At 34.8% G+C, this 17,709-nt stretch overlaps 1 protein-coding gene across 1 annotated transcript in view; it reads left to right on the forward strand.

Moving 5' to 3' along the window:
- Positions 1–14,576, forward strand: part of LOC311279448 (adhesion G protein-coupled receptor E3-like) — a gene marked incomplete at its 5' end in the record, with an annotated part of 37,336 nt that extends 22,760 nt beyond the window's left edge. The window contains one exon of the mRNA XM_084390962.1: positions 14,412–14,576. Within this exon, the coding sequence (XP_084247088.1) occupies positions 14,412–14,468 (57 nt within the window). The 3' untranslated portion in view covers positions 14,469–14,576. The remainder of the gene's footprint in view (positions 1–14,411) is intronic.
- Between the last annotated feature and the right edge of the window lie 3,133 nt (positions 14,577–17,709).

Genomic DNA, 17,709 nt, shown 5'->3' on the forward strand with positions numbered 1-17,709 from the left:
AAAACATTTTTGTCCACCGTAATTAGTTCAGCCATTTTATCATCACACTCCATAGGAAAACCGTTTCACTCTCTTCAGAGACAGTATATAAAAGTAAAGTATCAGTAACACTTTATAATAACGTTCAGTTGAAAGCCATTTATAAGTGGTTAGTTAATGATGAACTAATCATTTACAAAATATTCATAAATGATTAGCAAGTAATATACTAACATTTTATGTATGTTTTGTAAATTCCGTTTCAAGTCATTTACAAGTGATTAGTAAATGATTAATGATTAACTAATATGAAACATCAGGTAACACTTTATAATAACTGCACGCTATTAATCATTAGTTAAGCATTAGTAAACAGTTAATTTGTCATTTCTAAAGCATTAATAGACATTAATAAGCAGTTTTTAAATAGTTGTAAATGCTTTGTTCTTGATTTTAAAGCATATCTATAATGTGTTTAATAATTGTACTTTCATACTTTATTAATGATCAATTTATAATTTCTAAATGAAGTATAGCATTCTTTACAAACCGGTTATTTAGGAGTTGTCAGTGGTTCATAAGATCACTTAGAAAGTGTAAGTAAATGATTAATATACTGTTTAAATACATATTATTATTATTATTATTATTATTATTCAGTTGCTTGCTTGCTGTAATGCTGTAATTCAGGGTTAATGCAGGTAGTTATAAAGCATTTAGTGGTCAGTTCACTATTTTTGTGAGCTCTTTTTTTCCACTATTTAAAGGCTGTTAAATATTTCTATGTTCTGTATCACAGTGTTGTGTTTGTTTCCTTTTTCTGTTAAGAAGATCAGTGAGCCTTTAAATCTCCCTTATAAATGATTTACAAGGCATAACTAGTCCTCACTTTAGATGAGCTCACAAAAATAGTGCACAGCAAAATCCCCAGTGTTAAATGACCACTCTCAGTGTTTATATGAGTCCACACTCAGAGTGTTATAAGTAACACTGTAGCAGTGTTAAAGATAATGAGATAATTAAGTTATTTATTTGATTGATGATTGACCATTATTGAAGACACCTGATGTTAACAAGCAGAATCACTGAAGGAGAAAACTAATGTGAAATTGTCACCATTATGGTGATCAGTGTTTGCTTTAGTTGGGCTCTTGACCCTTACTTTTTTTAACTTTAGATTTTATTCGGCTGTTGTAATTCAGTTATAACAGCCAGCTGAACAAAGAGACAAGGTGATCTGATGGTGTTGGTTGTGTTTTAACATAATCATTAGTTGGCCTGAATCACTGAACTCGTTGAGAGCAAAATTAAGTTAAAAACAAGTTAAGTTTACCTTATGGATTATAGCCGCACTGTCTCGTCCTTGCCCTTTTTAACGTTTTCAATGAAATCCAAATGATCAAATCAATTACAAAAATAAATAAAAAGTATTTTATGTAGGCACACACAGACATCAAGAATTAGCGTATAAATCTCAACAATGGTGACAAACCGATCAACTCTGAACATAAGCTCATTATTTATTCATGCAGCAATGTATGATGGGAGCCATGAATGAGTTTTATTTGTTGGCACCCAGAATGCACTGCAACATGCTTTATAATTGTCACCATTGTTGAGATTCACAAGCTGATTATTGATGTCTTTGTTTCTAAATAAATTCAATTGAAAGTAAGAACCAAAAAACAAAGCAGTTTTTGTATGTGAACAACTTTTAAGAAATTATTTGGATTACATTGTAAAAGTTAAAAATATTATGCTGTACAAGGACAGTCCTGCTATAACTAATAAAGTAAATCTAACTCAGAAATTGGGCTCTATATGAGTTCAGTGATTCAGGTCAAATGATTGTGAAATAATGATTATTTTAAAACACAACCAACACCATCATATCACCTTTTATTTTTGTTCATCTAGCTGTTATAACTGAATTACAGCAGCCAAACAAAATCTAAAGTTAAGTATTTAAAGGTCAAGAGCCCAACTAAAACAAACACTGATCACCATAATGGTAACATACCAATTAAAAATTTCTCCTTTGGTGATTCTGCTTGTTAATATCATGTGTCTTCAATAATGCTCAATCATCACTCAATTAATCACTCAATTATCTCATTAACTTAACCCTCTGGGGTCTGAGCTGTTTTCTGGGCCCTGGAGGTGTTCTGACATGCTCTGACATTTGTGCTTATTTCTGTTACTTGTGACATTTTCATGGCTAAAGTCTGATTACACTGTATTCAGCACAAACTCTGCTACAATAATATATCAGCAGCATGTGTGTAAAAGTTTGTAGTTTTGAGATAATGACATTTATGTGTGGTTTGTGAAAATACAAAAAAAATTCTCTCTGAAATAAGGTCATGAAACCCATACTGATTATTTCTTCACAAGACTTTTGAAAATTGTATGACGTAGCCTAGAATATTTGCTCTAAACTATGTGAAAATCACCCTGACTGCTCATTCAGAGAAGACAATATATTGATTTAAAATATTTACGACATGTTTTGTGTGATAAAGATTTATGCGGGAGGGGCGGATCACCTCATTAATATGTAAGCTTTCCACACCTGAGAAAGACAAAGACACTCCCTAATGGCCCTATTAGGAGCTTATCAGGGCCCATCATTCTGAGGCTTGCACAAAGAATGAGGAGATTTAAAAAAGAATGGCTTTTAGATTGTTTGGATTTATTTACAACACAACATAATCCAAAGATACACAACAAAAAAGCACTTATTGATAACAATGATCCAAAGAAAGAGACCTTTGTGCCATTCCTAAAAAACATTGTACATACCTTTCATTTCCAAGGTGTTTGATTTTCACTTTACCATGTTCATGTACAGAGACATGTACTGTGAATGTTGAAGTCAGCAGGACTCAGTGGCATCTGGGCCCTGAAAAAAAAAAAAAAAAAGTGAACATACTGATATCAAGAGAAAGGCCTGCACGATTTTGGGAATACATTTTAGATTTTTCTGGTTAAAATTGCTTTTTAAAATTCACAGAATACACACACACTCACACAAATGTTTCCAACAATATATTATATAATGAACACCAGGTTTGTTGTGCCTTGTAGGCATAGGCTATGTGCAGTGCTGCATAAAATAATAACAATATAGCAGCCTATATAAATCTTCCAAATATTTCAGTAACAACTAAGCTAGAGAAAAATATATTGATTATCATGTTACTTCAAATGTTTCCATTCGTTATGATGATATGAAATGAAATAATAGTAAAAACATGAAGCGTTTTGCTTTTCCAAAATATGATACATTCAAACGCGATCGCGCTCAAATATAAAACATTATGGTTACCATATACATATCTACGTTTGAGCAGATATCCACAAACACAGTAACAGTAAACACGGGTCTAAATATTATAATATTCACCATATATCTAGCAACAGTTCAACTGCAATGTGAAATTTATGCAACAATAAAAAAACTAATACGTAAGAATTTCTTACCTTATCTTTCTTGTCTTCAAATCGCGTTCTTCTTCTGGGGTAAAGCCAATGTAAGCTCACAGCATGTCTTTCAAACTCGACGAAAAGCAGAGACTGATGAAGTGTTTTGTTTTTGAGGTAATGAGCGCGTTCGCGTTCCGTGTGGAGATTTGCATGTGAATGTCTTTTGCGCGAGTAGGCGTGGCCAAATTAAAACTAATTAGGAAGCGTTTGAGAAGCTGGACATCTTGTTGGTTTTATACAAATTACTTAAACAGAGAATATTTGTTTTCAGTTTGAATCCGATCATTTAAAAGTACACACTTAAATGTTTATAAAGGTATATGGCTCATAAATGTGTGACAAGTATTCGCTGAGTTTTGTTTCAGTTTATAGACGTGCTCAAGAAAAAAAAGTTCACTGCGACGGAGAGGCAGAACGCACACCCTGTTTATTTTCTTTATTTTTCAAAAGCACAATGTTTTGATTTGATTGTAAGTGGACACATACAAAAGTAGAAATATCACAGATTCTTTTTTTATATTTCTTTTTTCTGTATGACCATAAATGACGGAGTAATTTAAGTTTAAAGTGCTACAATGTAAAGAAAATCCAGCAAAATGCGCCCGCACGTTTTTCGACCTCAGAGGGTTAAACACTGCTTCAGTGTTACTTATAACACTCTGAGTGTGGACTCATATAAACACTGAGAGTGTTCATTTAACACTGGGGATTTTGCTGTGTGAACTGACCACTACTAAATGCTTTATAACTAACTGCATCTACAACATTTACTTACATTACATTTGTAATTTACTTAAGTGATTTTATTAATCAATGACAACACCTAGTTTGCAAATAATGGTAAATTATGTAACTGGTTTGTAAATAATCCTATACTTCATTTAATAAATTATGAAAATTCAATTACTAAACACATTATATGCTTTAAAATCAAGAATAGAGCATTTATAGCTGTATTTATAAACTGCTTATTAATGTCTATTAATGCTTTATAAATTATAAATTAACTGTTTAGTAATGCTTAACTAATGATTAATAGTACACAGCAAAAACTCCAGTGTTAAATTAACACTCCTGTGAGTGTATATGAGTCCACACTCAAGAGTGTAAAGTGTTAAAATATGAGTGTTAAATTAACACTCAAGAGTGTTAAAGTTAATGAGATAATTAAGTGATTAATTGAGTGATGATTGAGCATTATTGAAGACACCTGATGTTAACAAGCAGAATCACTGAAGGAGAAAATCACAAATTGTAAGTTACCATTATGGTGATCCGTGTTTGCTTTAGTTGGGCTCTTGACCCTTATATGTTTACTTTAAATTTTGCTTGTCTGCTGTTATTGATTTATAACAGTCAGATGAACAAAGAAACAATGTGATCTGATGGTGTTGGTTATGTTTTGACATAATCATGTTGTGATCCTAAAAGCAAAACTTTTTGAAATAGTTTGGTGTAACTGGTTAATTACAGCAGCTCTGTGATTCTACAGCATATGATTTTCAGCATTTTTCATATAAGTCACCATTATGGTGATCAGTGTTTGCTTTAGTTGGGCTCTTGACCCTTATATGTTTACTTTAGATTTTGTTTGGCTGTTGTATCTGAGTTATAACTGACAGATGAACAAAGAAAAAAAAAGTGATCTGATGGTGTTGGTCATATTATGACATTCATCATTTGAACTTGATCACTGAACTCATTAAGATCTTTATTTCTGACGTGGATTTATGTTTTTGATTACAGAATAACTGTGATTCTGCATAAATATCCAGAATTTTTGATATAATACAAAGGATTTCTTAAAAGTTGTTTTAAAAAAAAAAACAACTAACAAAATCTTTCTTTTAGGCACACACAGACGTCAAGATTCAGTCTATGCATCTCAACAATGGTGACGAGCAGAATATTCAATTAGGAAAAGTAAATTACATAGACAATTCAGATCATAATTTATTCATACCGCAATGCATGATGGGAGCCATTAATGAGTTGTGATTGGTGGCAGCCACTGCAACATGCTTTATTATTGTCACCATTGTTGAGATTCACAGGCTGAATATTGATGTCTGTGTTTCTAAATAAATTCATTTAAAAGTCTTTTGATCAGAACAATGTTTATTAAATATTTTGGATTATATGAAAAATGCTGAAAATCATATGCTGTAGAATCACAGAGCTGCTGTAATTAACCAGTTAAACCAAACTATCTCAAAAAGTTTTGCTTTTAGGATCACAACATGATTATGTCAAAACATAACCAACACCATCAGATCACATTGTTTCTTTGTTCATCTGACTGTTATAAATCAATAACAGCAGACAAGCAAAATTTAAAACAAACATATAAGGGTCAAGAGCCCAACTAAAGCAAACACGGATCACCATAATGGTAACTTACAATTTGTGATTTTCTCCTTCAGTGATTCTGCTTGTTAACATCAGGTGTCTTCAATAATGCTCAATCATCACTAAATTAATCACTTAATTATACCATTACCTTTAACACTCTTGAGTGTTAATTTAACACTCATATTTTAACACTTTACACTCTTGAGTGTGGACTCATATACACTCCCAGGAGTGTTAATTTAACACTGGAGTTTTTGCTGTGTATGCAGTTATTATAAAGTGTTACCTTTTAGGGTATATATGTTTTGTAGATTCAGTTATAAGTAATTTACAATTGATTAGTTAATGATTAACTAATAATTTACCAAACATGAAAATGCGTTTCATAAATGTTTAATAAATTGTTATTTTTTTGTATGTATGTCAATTAGAAGGTGCAGAAAGTGTTGTAAATACCTTGTATACACGTACAGATCATTTGTAACAGGTAAGTAACAGTGTTCAACACAATGATGTGTAAACGCATGAATAAATCATTTACAACACTTTTTGCATCTCCTAATCTAAAGTGTAAACTATTCATCACATGTAAATGTGTTACACATCATTCGAAGATAACATTCGTAGATCTTATGCCTTATTGATTCTTGAAGTGGTAATCTACGAATGGTGTAACACATTTACAAGTGACAAATAGTTTACACTTTAGATTAGGGGAAGCAGAAAGTGTTGTAAATGATTTATTCATGCGTTTACACATCATTTATAACAGGTGTTGAACACACTACACAGCAAAGTTAAATTAACACTCCTCAGTGTACATATGTGTCCACACTACAGAGTGTTAAAATTAACACTGAAGCAGTGTTGAAGTTAATGAGATAATTAAGTGATTATTGAGCATTATTGAAGATACCTGATGTTAATCAGCAGAATCATTGAAGGAAAGAGAATCAACAAGAACAGAAAAAAGAGAAACACAAGAACTACAACTGACTTCGAGCCATTACACATTATTGCACTTATTATTTTACCAGTTTGACTTTATTTCTGTCATACATATACACACTTTCTTATTTAGAGTTAACAGAAGTTTAGATGGTAATGTTTTATGGAATGTTTCGTTTCATGTCACCATTATGGTGATCAGTGTTTGCTTTAGTTGGGCTCTTGACCCTTTGCTTTTTAACATTAGTTTTTCTTTGGTTGCTCCAACTCTGTGTTTATAAAGCACATTTGTTGTGGCAAGATAAACTATGACCTGGGCTGTGTTTCCCGAAAGTATTGTAAGCCTAATTTGATCGTACAGACCATTTGTTGCAGTTGATCTACGACCAAGTTAGGCTTAAGATGCTTTTGGGAAATGCAGTCCTGGTTATGTTTCAATGATGAAATTGTTAGTGTTGTAAGAAAAAATGAAGTGGACGTCGAAGATCTCAAAAATGAAGTTTATTACAGCATAGCAGTGGCAAGGTACACAAAGCACCTTGGGTTCACCGGCGTCAGAATGAACCCAGAACATCCAAATCTCAAACCTTTTATCCTGTTACATTTTACAACCCTTAGTGTCAATGAAGTTGCTCTTCTTGTAACAGCTGTGGTCTGTATGTTAATGAAGTTGAGACACCCCATTGTCTGAGAAGATTCTCTGTGTCCCACACCCATTCCCATTCTACAATTGATTACCATTTGTTCAGGATGTGATCAACCCAAATGGTCAACTCTTAATGTAAATGAAATCAGAACAGCAAAAGGTTTAGGTAATACAATCTATCTGAAGTGATCACATCTTTGATCTTCTGTTAAAACAGAACGGTCAAAGGTTTAAGGTGACAAGCTATTTGAAGTCCCTGTAATCAAGATGGTTGTTGGTTGCCCTCTGTGATACTATTTACTGATTACTGAGATTGAATGTAATTTTCTCTATATGATAATTAAACTCTTTTAAGTGAAGGAACATTTTGATATACATATATATATTGGAGTGGAAGGTTTTGGGAACAGAACATAATTTCTTACAGACCCCCCTTTGATGCTCTTGGCCCAAAGTAGCATCACAACCACTCCCTTTTCGTAGATAACACCTCCTGAAACCTGGTGGGCAGGTGCCCCAGTGGCAGCGTAGCCCATGGCTTAGGTCGTTCCCATCTATGGCCATCAGAGAATCTTACCCGTCTTCGGGATCTACGCCTCCTGCACACTGAGTTATGGCTCTACTTCACTTGAGCAAAATTATCATAGTTTGTGATAATGAAATGTTATTATTATTTTTTTTTTTTTATTTTTTTTTCGAGGTAACCAAGAACCATCATATCCACTTGGAACATTCAATATTGATCATGGAATTATCTATAATCTAACTATAATCTAATGTTTAAACATAGAACGTATACATCAATCTATAATCTAATGTTTAAACATAGAACACATAACATAATGCATTGGCAAATAATAAGAAAGATACATACACATACAGCCATTTTAAAGGTTACATTCCAAATTAAACCAGAATAGGCCATATCTCCATCATGCATTTGTTTTGCAAAAATCTTGTCTTTCCTCAAGGCCTTGTTGGGCTCTCACAATGTCAAATGTTCAGTGGTGTTCACATCAGTGATGTTAGCATATTGATTAGTTTTGATAACTCAAATAATCAACAATCAATAGACAATATTGTGTGTGTGTGTGCGCGTGTGTGCGTGCGTGCGTGCGTGCGTGCGTGCGTATCATTTTGTCTGTGTGGACATCCTTTATCCACTTGTTTTCCCTCTGTGGAAAGACTGTTGTCCATAGTCTCAGAAATGGTTTGTTTCTGAAATCTCCTTTTCTTTCTCTTCTCATTGTCCATTCTTTTCCACTTGGACCATAAGTCCTTCTAGAAGAAGCAGTCACTGGTGTTGTTCGAGTCTGTGCCTCTTCATCAGTTCCATCCATCCCATGGTGGGTTTCAAGGTTTTTAGGTCTTTTAGGCCTGCAGTTCATGATTTTGCAGGTCTGGAAATCTCTATAGGCTATTCTTTAATTTTTCATGAGAAAATCCCCTGGCTCCACTGGTTCTACAGTACTTCCTTCTCGTCCTTCAAACGACCATGTCATGTTTCTACATGAGGTTACTCCTTTCAGGCAAACATCTTTATGCTTATATCTGAAATGATAATCAAAAAGAAGTTGCCCCCCCTTTTCCCCACAATCATCTTTTCACATTCAAAACATTAAAGTCAAAGGTTTAATCAAATAAACATCAAACATCATTAATGTCATAAAATTTCACTTTACAATTGATGTCATTTAAACATTTATAAAAAATTATAACTACATATCAATGCTAAAGAATCATAAAGAATCACCCCCCTTTTGATAGTAAACCTTTCTCTACAATGTGTTACTATCAAAAACTTATTCTAATTTGCATCAGCATTTGCTTGTGACTGAGCTACAGTCATGTTGCTGGTGCAGTGATATATTTGACAAGGTGTGAATGACTTCTTTATTTCCTTTCAACAGTGCCAACTGGGTTTCTAAATTGCCTATTTTCTTAAGCAAACCACTATAGCCCATCTTTCTTTTGTGTGAAAAGTGACACTGTCTTGCCTTGTGCCCCATCATTCCACAAGCAAAACAAACAACCTCCTTATCTTCCTTTCTTATCTCTAAACAGTGCCTTGCAATGTGACCATCCTTTCCACATGCATGACAGACAAAGTTTTGAAGAGGTCTCTCACTGTCTTGACAATGTCTAGCAATGTGACCAGCTTTTCCACATGCATAGCAAAGAATAACACCTTCTGAATTTATTCTTGCAAATCTCCTTGTTCCCTGATAGAAACCATTAGGCAATGTAATAGAACATTCTTTCTCGCCAAAGGCAGCAACTGGATGTCTAGATTTGGCAGCTTTCATTTGACTATTTGCATGAACATTATTGTTGTAAAACTGTGTCATTTTAGCAATAATGTCATTATATTCAGATAGTGGTGTCACATGCATTGTCACAGCAGACCGGGTGAGTTTGTCACATTTGTTAATCAAGGCAGACTTGAAACTGACATCATTCTTAGTAATGTCCGGATTGCCACTGAAAGTTTTAAACATCTCCAATAATCGTTCTGAAAATGCTGCTGGATGCTCCCCTTTCCTCATGTGCATCTCAGATATTTTATCCCAATTTACTGACATCACACCTAAGACTTCAAGCAGTGCCTTTTTCCTCTCCGACTTATTAGCATTTCTGTCCTTTACTTTCTGAGTTAAGGCTCTAGACAAAGTCTCAGGCAAGCACATTCTTAACAAAACGCACGCATCACCATCAGTAAAATTGTAAACTTTAGTATATTCTTCCAAGTTTTTCAGAAAATCTAATGGATCTTGTTTGGCAGGATCAAATTTCCCAATATTCTTGATCACAGCATCTAGTTCAGTTGGATTAAATCCTCGGACTATGGTGGTGGTCATTGGTTCCTCCCTTCCTTCACTAGCACGCATAGTCGTAGTAGAATTAACTGGTGCCATCGGAAATCTAACTCTACAGTCAGAGTATTGGCTACTGAATGACTGATAATATTTTTCCAAACCCTCAGCGCTGTCTTCCTGCAAATCTGGCATTTCTGGAACTGGATTACACAACGTGACACCTAACAATGTCTTACTAGGGTTTTTCTCTGTTGAGCCATTCTTTATCATAAACTGACAAGTCGCCTTCGCTTCCTCCAAATTTTTAGACAATGTTTCCACAGATGATTTAAGCATACTATTGTTAGTTCTAAGAAGTGAAATCTCATTCTGCATCTTGACCTTTTCTTCTTTCCATATCGTTTCACTAGCCAGGTAATTTTTTGTAGAAATTACCCCAACACTGAGTCGCTCATTTTCAGCCTCTAACTCATCTACTCTCCTCCTAGTTACTTTGTATGAAGCAAAAAGTGCTTGAAGTGCATTAGCAATTTTCCCATTTTTGTTCTTAGGCATTTTGGGATCATTTTCAAACTTAGAGATAGCCCACTTGTACGGTTTATCAACAATATTCTCTATTCCGTCAAACATTCCCTGAGAACCGTGTTTAGCGATGTATTTAACAATAATTTCTTCCATTTTCAAAAGTCTTATCAAGCTTTAAAATATCTCGTGATCTAATAGTTATTCACAAAGTCTGATTTAAATGACTACACGTTATCTAGTTCCTTTAAGATATCCGTTAGTCTAATTATTCACAGCTCCAGTACTTCGGACACAAATGATCAAAATAGCCACACTACCTGAGGCTTCTAAACTTAACCACAGCCACAATCCATTGGTCCTTAAATTTCGTTACGTAAAACACTGTATGCAACACTGTCACAGTACGTCGGACAAAACCACACTACGTCGGGTTTTATGTTATTTTCTTAAAATAATTTACTTAGCCACAGTACTTGGGGCTTAAACAATATTTATCCAATTTAAAACACTGCCACAGTACGTCGGGCAAAACCACACTGCTTCGGGTTTTTGTTTTAAACTTCACAGAGTCACAGCGCGTCGGACTCACTAACCTACACTTTAACACAATCGTTGTGAAATAATTCTGTGACCACACTGCGTCGGGTCTATTCAATTACTTTAGAATTTCCTCAGAATCATTACCACTTCCCAATCGGTTTCAAGTATGTTAGAAACATATACATTTGTTTCAGTTACTTTAGAAACAACCAATCTAATATAACTCTGCCACCACAGTACTTCGGGTTTATTCAATTACTTTAGAATCTTAACAGAATTATAAGAGACCAACACCAAATTTCAGTTACTTTAGAAACTTTACACTTAAGCACTTTGTTTCAATTACTTTAGAAACAACAATTCCAATACAACTCTGCCACCACACTGCTTCGTGCTTATTCAGTTACGTTAGAATCTTAAACAAAATTGTACGGAATAGGCTTAAAACTCCTCCTGCTAATACTGAATAAATCAAATTCGATCTCTTCTGTCCTTAATTTTTCTTTTCTAGATTTTTTTAAAACGAGGAATTCCTTGACAAAAACAGCATAAATGAAAGAAAACAGCTTTTTCTTACCTTTTCCCTTTTTTGTTGGAAATCCGTCGACTGGGTCTGGCTCGCCAATGTAAGAAAAAATGAAGTGGACGTCGAAGATCTCAAAAATGAAGTTTATTACAGCATAGCAGTGGCAAGGTACACAAAGCACCTTGGGTTCACCGGCGTCAGAATGAACCCAGAACATCCAAATCTCAAACCTTTTATCCTGTTACATTTTACAACCCTTAGTGTCAATGAAGTTGCTCTTCTTGTAACAGCTGTGGTCTGTATGTTAATGAAGTTGAGACACCCCATTGTCTGAGAAGATTCTCTGTGTCCCACACCCATTCCCATTCTACAATTGATTACCATTTGTTCAGGATGTGATCAACCCAAATGGTCAACTCTTAATGTAAATGAAATCAGAACAGCAAAAGGTTTAGGTAATACAATCTATCTGAAGTGATCACATCTTTGATCTTCTGTTAAAACAGAACGGTCAAAGGTTTAAGGTGACAAGCTATTTGAAGTCCCTGTAATCAAGATGGTTGTTGGTTGCCCTCTGTGATACTATTTACTGATTACTGAGATTGAATGTAATTTTCTCTATATGATAATTAAACTCTTTTAAGTGAAGGAACATTTTGATATACATATATATATTGGAGTGGAAGGTTTTGGGAACACAACATAATTTCTTACAGAGTCCTGATTCACTGTTCTCACCCAGCATTATAAACTGATTATACAAATGCTTTAATTTTTCATTACAGTAGTTATTTTCATCAATGCTTTAATAATTTGAAGGTTTTAAAATCACACACAGACATCAAGAATCTACATATGAATCTCAACAATGGTGACAATCAAGCAAATGCTTCATGTTGCAGTGCATGATGGGAGCCACCAATCAGAACGCATCCATGGCTCACATCATTCATTGCAGCATGAATAAATTATGCAGCTGAATTGTCCTGTAATTTTCATTGTTTTTTTTCCTGTTTGCTTTTATTTTGCTATTGTTTTATTATGACTTTTGTGATGTTCAGAGTTGATCTGTTTGTCACTAGTTTGTTTATTGTCATCATTGTTGAGATTCTTATGCTGATTCTTGATGTCTGTGTTTCTAAAAACAATAACTTCTGTGCACAAAGTACTTTCAAAATTGTTCATATTGCTGTGGGATTTCAAACTGTAGAATCTCAGGACTATCAATATGAGACATCAAGCATATAGTAAAATATTTAGACTGAATGACATCAGTGAATCAGGTCACTACATGCTGATAATGTCATTATCATCACAACATATTGTGAGCAGGTCATATTTTCTCTTGTAGTAATAAATGTGCTTTATAAACACAACATTGAAACAGTCAGAGAAAACCTGTAATCAAAAAAGGGTCAAGAGCTCAACTAAAGCAAACACTGACCACCAAAATGGTGACTTGAAACGAAGAATTCAATAAAACATTACGGTCTAAACTTCTGTTGAATCTCAAGTAGATTTATTACAGAAATAAAGTCAAACTGGTAATATTTAGTGCAATAATGTGTAATGACTCGAAGTCAGTTGTAGTTATTGTGTTTCTCTTTTTTCTGTTATTGTTTTTTCTCTTTCCTTCAATGATTCTGCTTGTTATCATCAGGTGTCACCACTAATGGCCAATCATCGCTTAATTATTCACTTAATTATCTCAATAACTTCAACACTCCTTCAGTGTTCATTTTAACAGCCTGTAGTGTGGACACATATGTACACTGAGGAGTGTTAATTTAACACTGGGGATTTTGCTGTGTAGTGTGTACTGCAGTGTAAGTGCTGACTGGTGAGGGTATAGACAGCTGTCTTCTGTAGTGTAGTGTGCAGTGTGTACTGCAGTGTAAGTGCTGACTGGTGAGGGTATAGACAGCTGTCTTCTGTAGTGTGTAGTGTAGTGTGTAGTGTGTACTGCAGTGTAAGTGCTGACTGGTGAGGGTATAGACCAGTGGTTCTCAAACCTGTCCTGGCGTACCCCCAACACTGCACGTTTTCTTTGTCTCCCTAATAAAACACACCTGATTCAACTCATCAGCTCATTCACCCATGTTATAATGAGCTGATGAATTGAATCAGGTGTGTTTGATTAGGGCGACAAAGAAAACGTGCAGTGTTGGGGGTACGCCAGGACAGGTTTGAGAACCACTGGTATAGACGGCTGTCTTCTGTAGTGTAGTGTTAATCATTAACTAATCAATTGTAAATGCACTTATAACTGAATCTACAAAACATTCAGAATTTATGAATGCATAGTCATGTTTCATAAATGATTAGTTAATCATTTACTAAGTAGGCTACTTGTAGATGACTTGTAACATAATTTACAAAACAAATTTACAAAACAAAATCTTATAGGCCTATATCAGCATATTTATGAATGTTTTGTAAATTATTAGTTCATCATTAACTAACCACTTAAAAATTTCAACTGCTTACAACTGAACGTTAAAGTGTTACCGGAAATTCCACTGTGGTTCATGAGTTTCAGAGGTTAAATGATGTCATGAAGTCACTCAGCTCCTCTCGTCTCATTCTTGTCCAGGTCAGACAGCAGTTCAGGAAGTTCTTCAGATGTCTTTGCTGTGTCAAACAACACTGAGGACTACAGCAATCACGATCAGGAAATAAAAAGTGCCATTATTATACGTGTATTTTATATAACAGAGTGAATGTTTTGGGAATTTTAAATTCATAATTCAACTTGAATGATAGGAAAACATGTTATACGAGTGTCTTATTTTATAGCTGTTAATGTTATTGATGTAAAGCTCTTAAATTTTATTTAGTCTTTTGTAAACAGGATTTTTTGGTGGAGGGTGAAAAGCATATTTTTACAGATTCTTCAGAATAATTAAGCTGAAATATTTTCAAGTAAATGTTTGCAAAAAAAAAAACCAACAACCAAAAATTGTTTAATGTGTGCATGGTGAAGGGAAATAAATGAATTCCCAGCCAGCACAGCCATGTGGGGCCCAAATGGGTTTGACCTGGGCTATCTAACTGGGACCCAGCCAGTTTTGTCCTCGGTTTCCATGTTGGCCCCACATGGGTTTGCCCAGATGAAATGAACACTGCTTAGTATGCACAGTACAGGCTGTTTAATGTAACACTGAATCAGTGTTGGAGGTAATGAGATAATTAAGTGATTGAATAATGATTGTGCATTAATGATGAACACCTGCTGTTAACAAGCAGAATCACTGAAGGAAAGAGAAACACAAGAACTACTTCCAGCCACTGCCTTAGATGAAATCAACTGAAGATAAAATACATTAAATCTCTCAAGATCTGATTAAACAACTCCACAAACAGCATTACCAGCTTCACTTATTACAAACCAGACTGACTTTATTTCTGTCAGACATCTACAGAAAAGAATTAAGAAGAGGTTTAGATGTTGATTACTTATTTGAAAGTAATAGTTTGATTTGATGTTACCATTGTGGCGATCCGTGTGTGCTTTAGTCAGGCTCTTGACTTTTTAACATTAGTTTTTCTCTGGCAGCTGTGTCTGTTTGTTATGGCGAGAACAGCAAGAGAAAATATGATCAGATGCTGTAAGCTGATTGATGATATGAATATGATCGTCATATAGTGGCTTAACTCATTGATTATTTGTGAGGTTCATACGGTAGTATGTTATTCATTTTGTTTTATTGTTGTGATTCTACAACAAGAGAATAATAGAATTTAATCAGAACGTCAAATTATTTTTAAAATTCCATTTACATATTTTGGGCTCCACCTAATCTTACTCACACACAGACATCAAGAATCAACATATGAATCTCATCAATGGTGACATGCTTCATGCTGCAATGCATTCTGGGAGCCATGGATAAGTTTTGTATGATGCACTCAGAATGCATTGCAGCATGCAGCATGTCACCATTGTTGAGATTCATATGCTGATTCTTGATGTCTCTGTGCAAGTACAACTTTCAGTAGTCCAACATGTGTAAATGGTGTTTTAAAAATCTTTTGATGTTCTGATTAAACTGTGCTGGATCTCTTGCTGTAGAATCACAACAATAAAACAAAATGAATAACATACTACCCGTATGAACCTCAAAAATAATCAATGAGCTAAGCCACTATATGATGATTATATTCTTATCATCAATAAGCTTACAGCATCTGATCAAATTTTCTCTTGCTGTTCTCGCCATAACAAACAGACACAGCTGCCAGAGAAAAACTAATGTTAAAAAGTCAAGAGCCTGACTAAAGCACACACTGATCGCCACAATGGTAACATCAAATCAAACTATTACTTTCAAAAAAGTAATCAACATCTAAACCTCTTCTTAATTCTTTTCGTTAGATGTCTGACATAAATAAAGTCAGTCTGGTTTGTAATCAGTGAAGCTGGTAATGCTGTTTGTGGAGTTGTTTAATCAGATCTTGAGAGATGTAATGTATTTTATCTTCAGTTGATTTCATCCAAGGTTGTGGCTGGAAGTAGTTCTTGTGTTTCTCTTTCCTTCAGTGATTCTGCTTGTTAACAGCAGGTGTTCATCATTAATGCACAATCATTATTCAATCACTTAATTATCTCATTACCTCCAACACTGATTAAGTGTTACATTTAACAGCCTGTACTGTGCACACTAAGCAGTGTTCATTTCATCTGGGCAAACCCATGTGGGGCCAACATGGAAACCGAGGACAAAACTGGCTGGGTCCCAGTTAGATAGCCCAGGTCAAACCCATTTGGGCCCCACATGGCTGTGCTGGCTGGGTTTACATTCAGAGTTGTAAAGTTGTATATTTGTCAATCTTGCAAAAATATATTTTTGTTTGTGAAGGTCAGAAAGCTGTTTCTTTTTGTAAGGACCAATTTTACAATACACTACTTTAATTGTCTCGTACAAAATATGTCATAAATGTATTTTCAAGAGGGAGGGCCAGAGGATTTATTGGTATAGTGATATAAATGTAACGGGTATATTATTTTGAAAGGAGATTATATATATTTTTTTAGGGGACTCTTATTTTGGCGAGCGGTCTACTTTTTGCGCGTGCTGTGAATGCAGCGGAGAGAGACGAAGAAGAGCGCGTGTTATGAGGGTGTGACGGACACAGAAGAGAGTGCAGTGTCGCGATTGTGAAGCTTGTTCGATAAAGTTGTTTCAATTAAAGATTATCGAGGCTTAAGTAGAGTAAAGAACGACAGCACCAAGTAAAAGTGTGAACAGTGACCCACGTTTGATTCTGCAGAAGACAGTTTTGTTCCAGTGGTATGTGTTGGCTGTGAGAATGACGCAGTGACATATTGTGAAGACCACGGAAGCTGTGAGTACGTTTAAAGTGCAAACTAGGGATGAGCGAGTACAGCATTATCTGTATCTGTATCTGTATCTGTTAACCATATGAATTATCTGTATCTGTATCTGTACTCGGACTGGGTGGGGCCTAACCCGGAAGTGGGCGGGATTTAACCCGGAAGTGGGTTGGGTTGTCTTGAAATGGGCGGGGCTTTAACCGGTATGTTATTTTAAGCATGCAATTGATATGGGTTGATCAGAAATTGTTATATTTATTGCTGATTAGAAAACTATTTACATGACAGCATCAGCATTGAGCTTCAGATCAATGGTTTTGATCACGATAACAAACGAACTACAGAACAAGTTTTGCAACAATGAATACAACACATGCGGTTGCAATTATGAAGTAAAATGTAATGAACAAGAGTTTTCATCTCAACTAGGGCAGGGTGATATGGACCAAAAGTCATATCCCGATATATTTAGGCTGAATTTCGATATATGATATATATAGGCTATCCCGATATTTTTTTATTTTTCATGTTTTATTTTTTTCAAAATTTGTTGACA

Source organism: Rutilus rutilus (assembly GCF_951802725.1).
Source record: "Rutilus rutilus genome assembly, chromosome: 2".
In the NCBI taxonomy this organism is placed as follows: Eukaryota; Metazoa; Chordata; class Actinopteri; order Cypriniformes; family Leuciscidae; genus Rutilus; species Rutilus rutilus.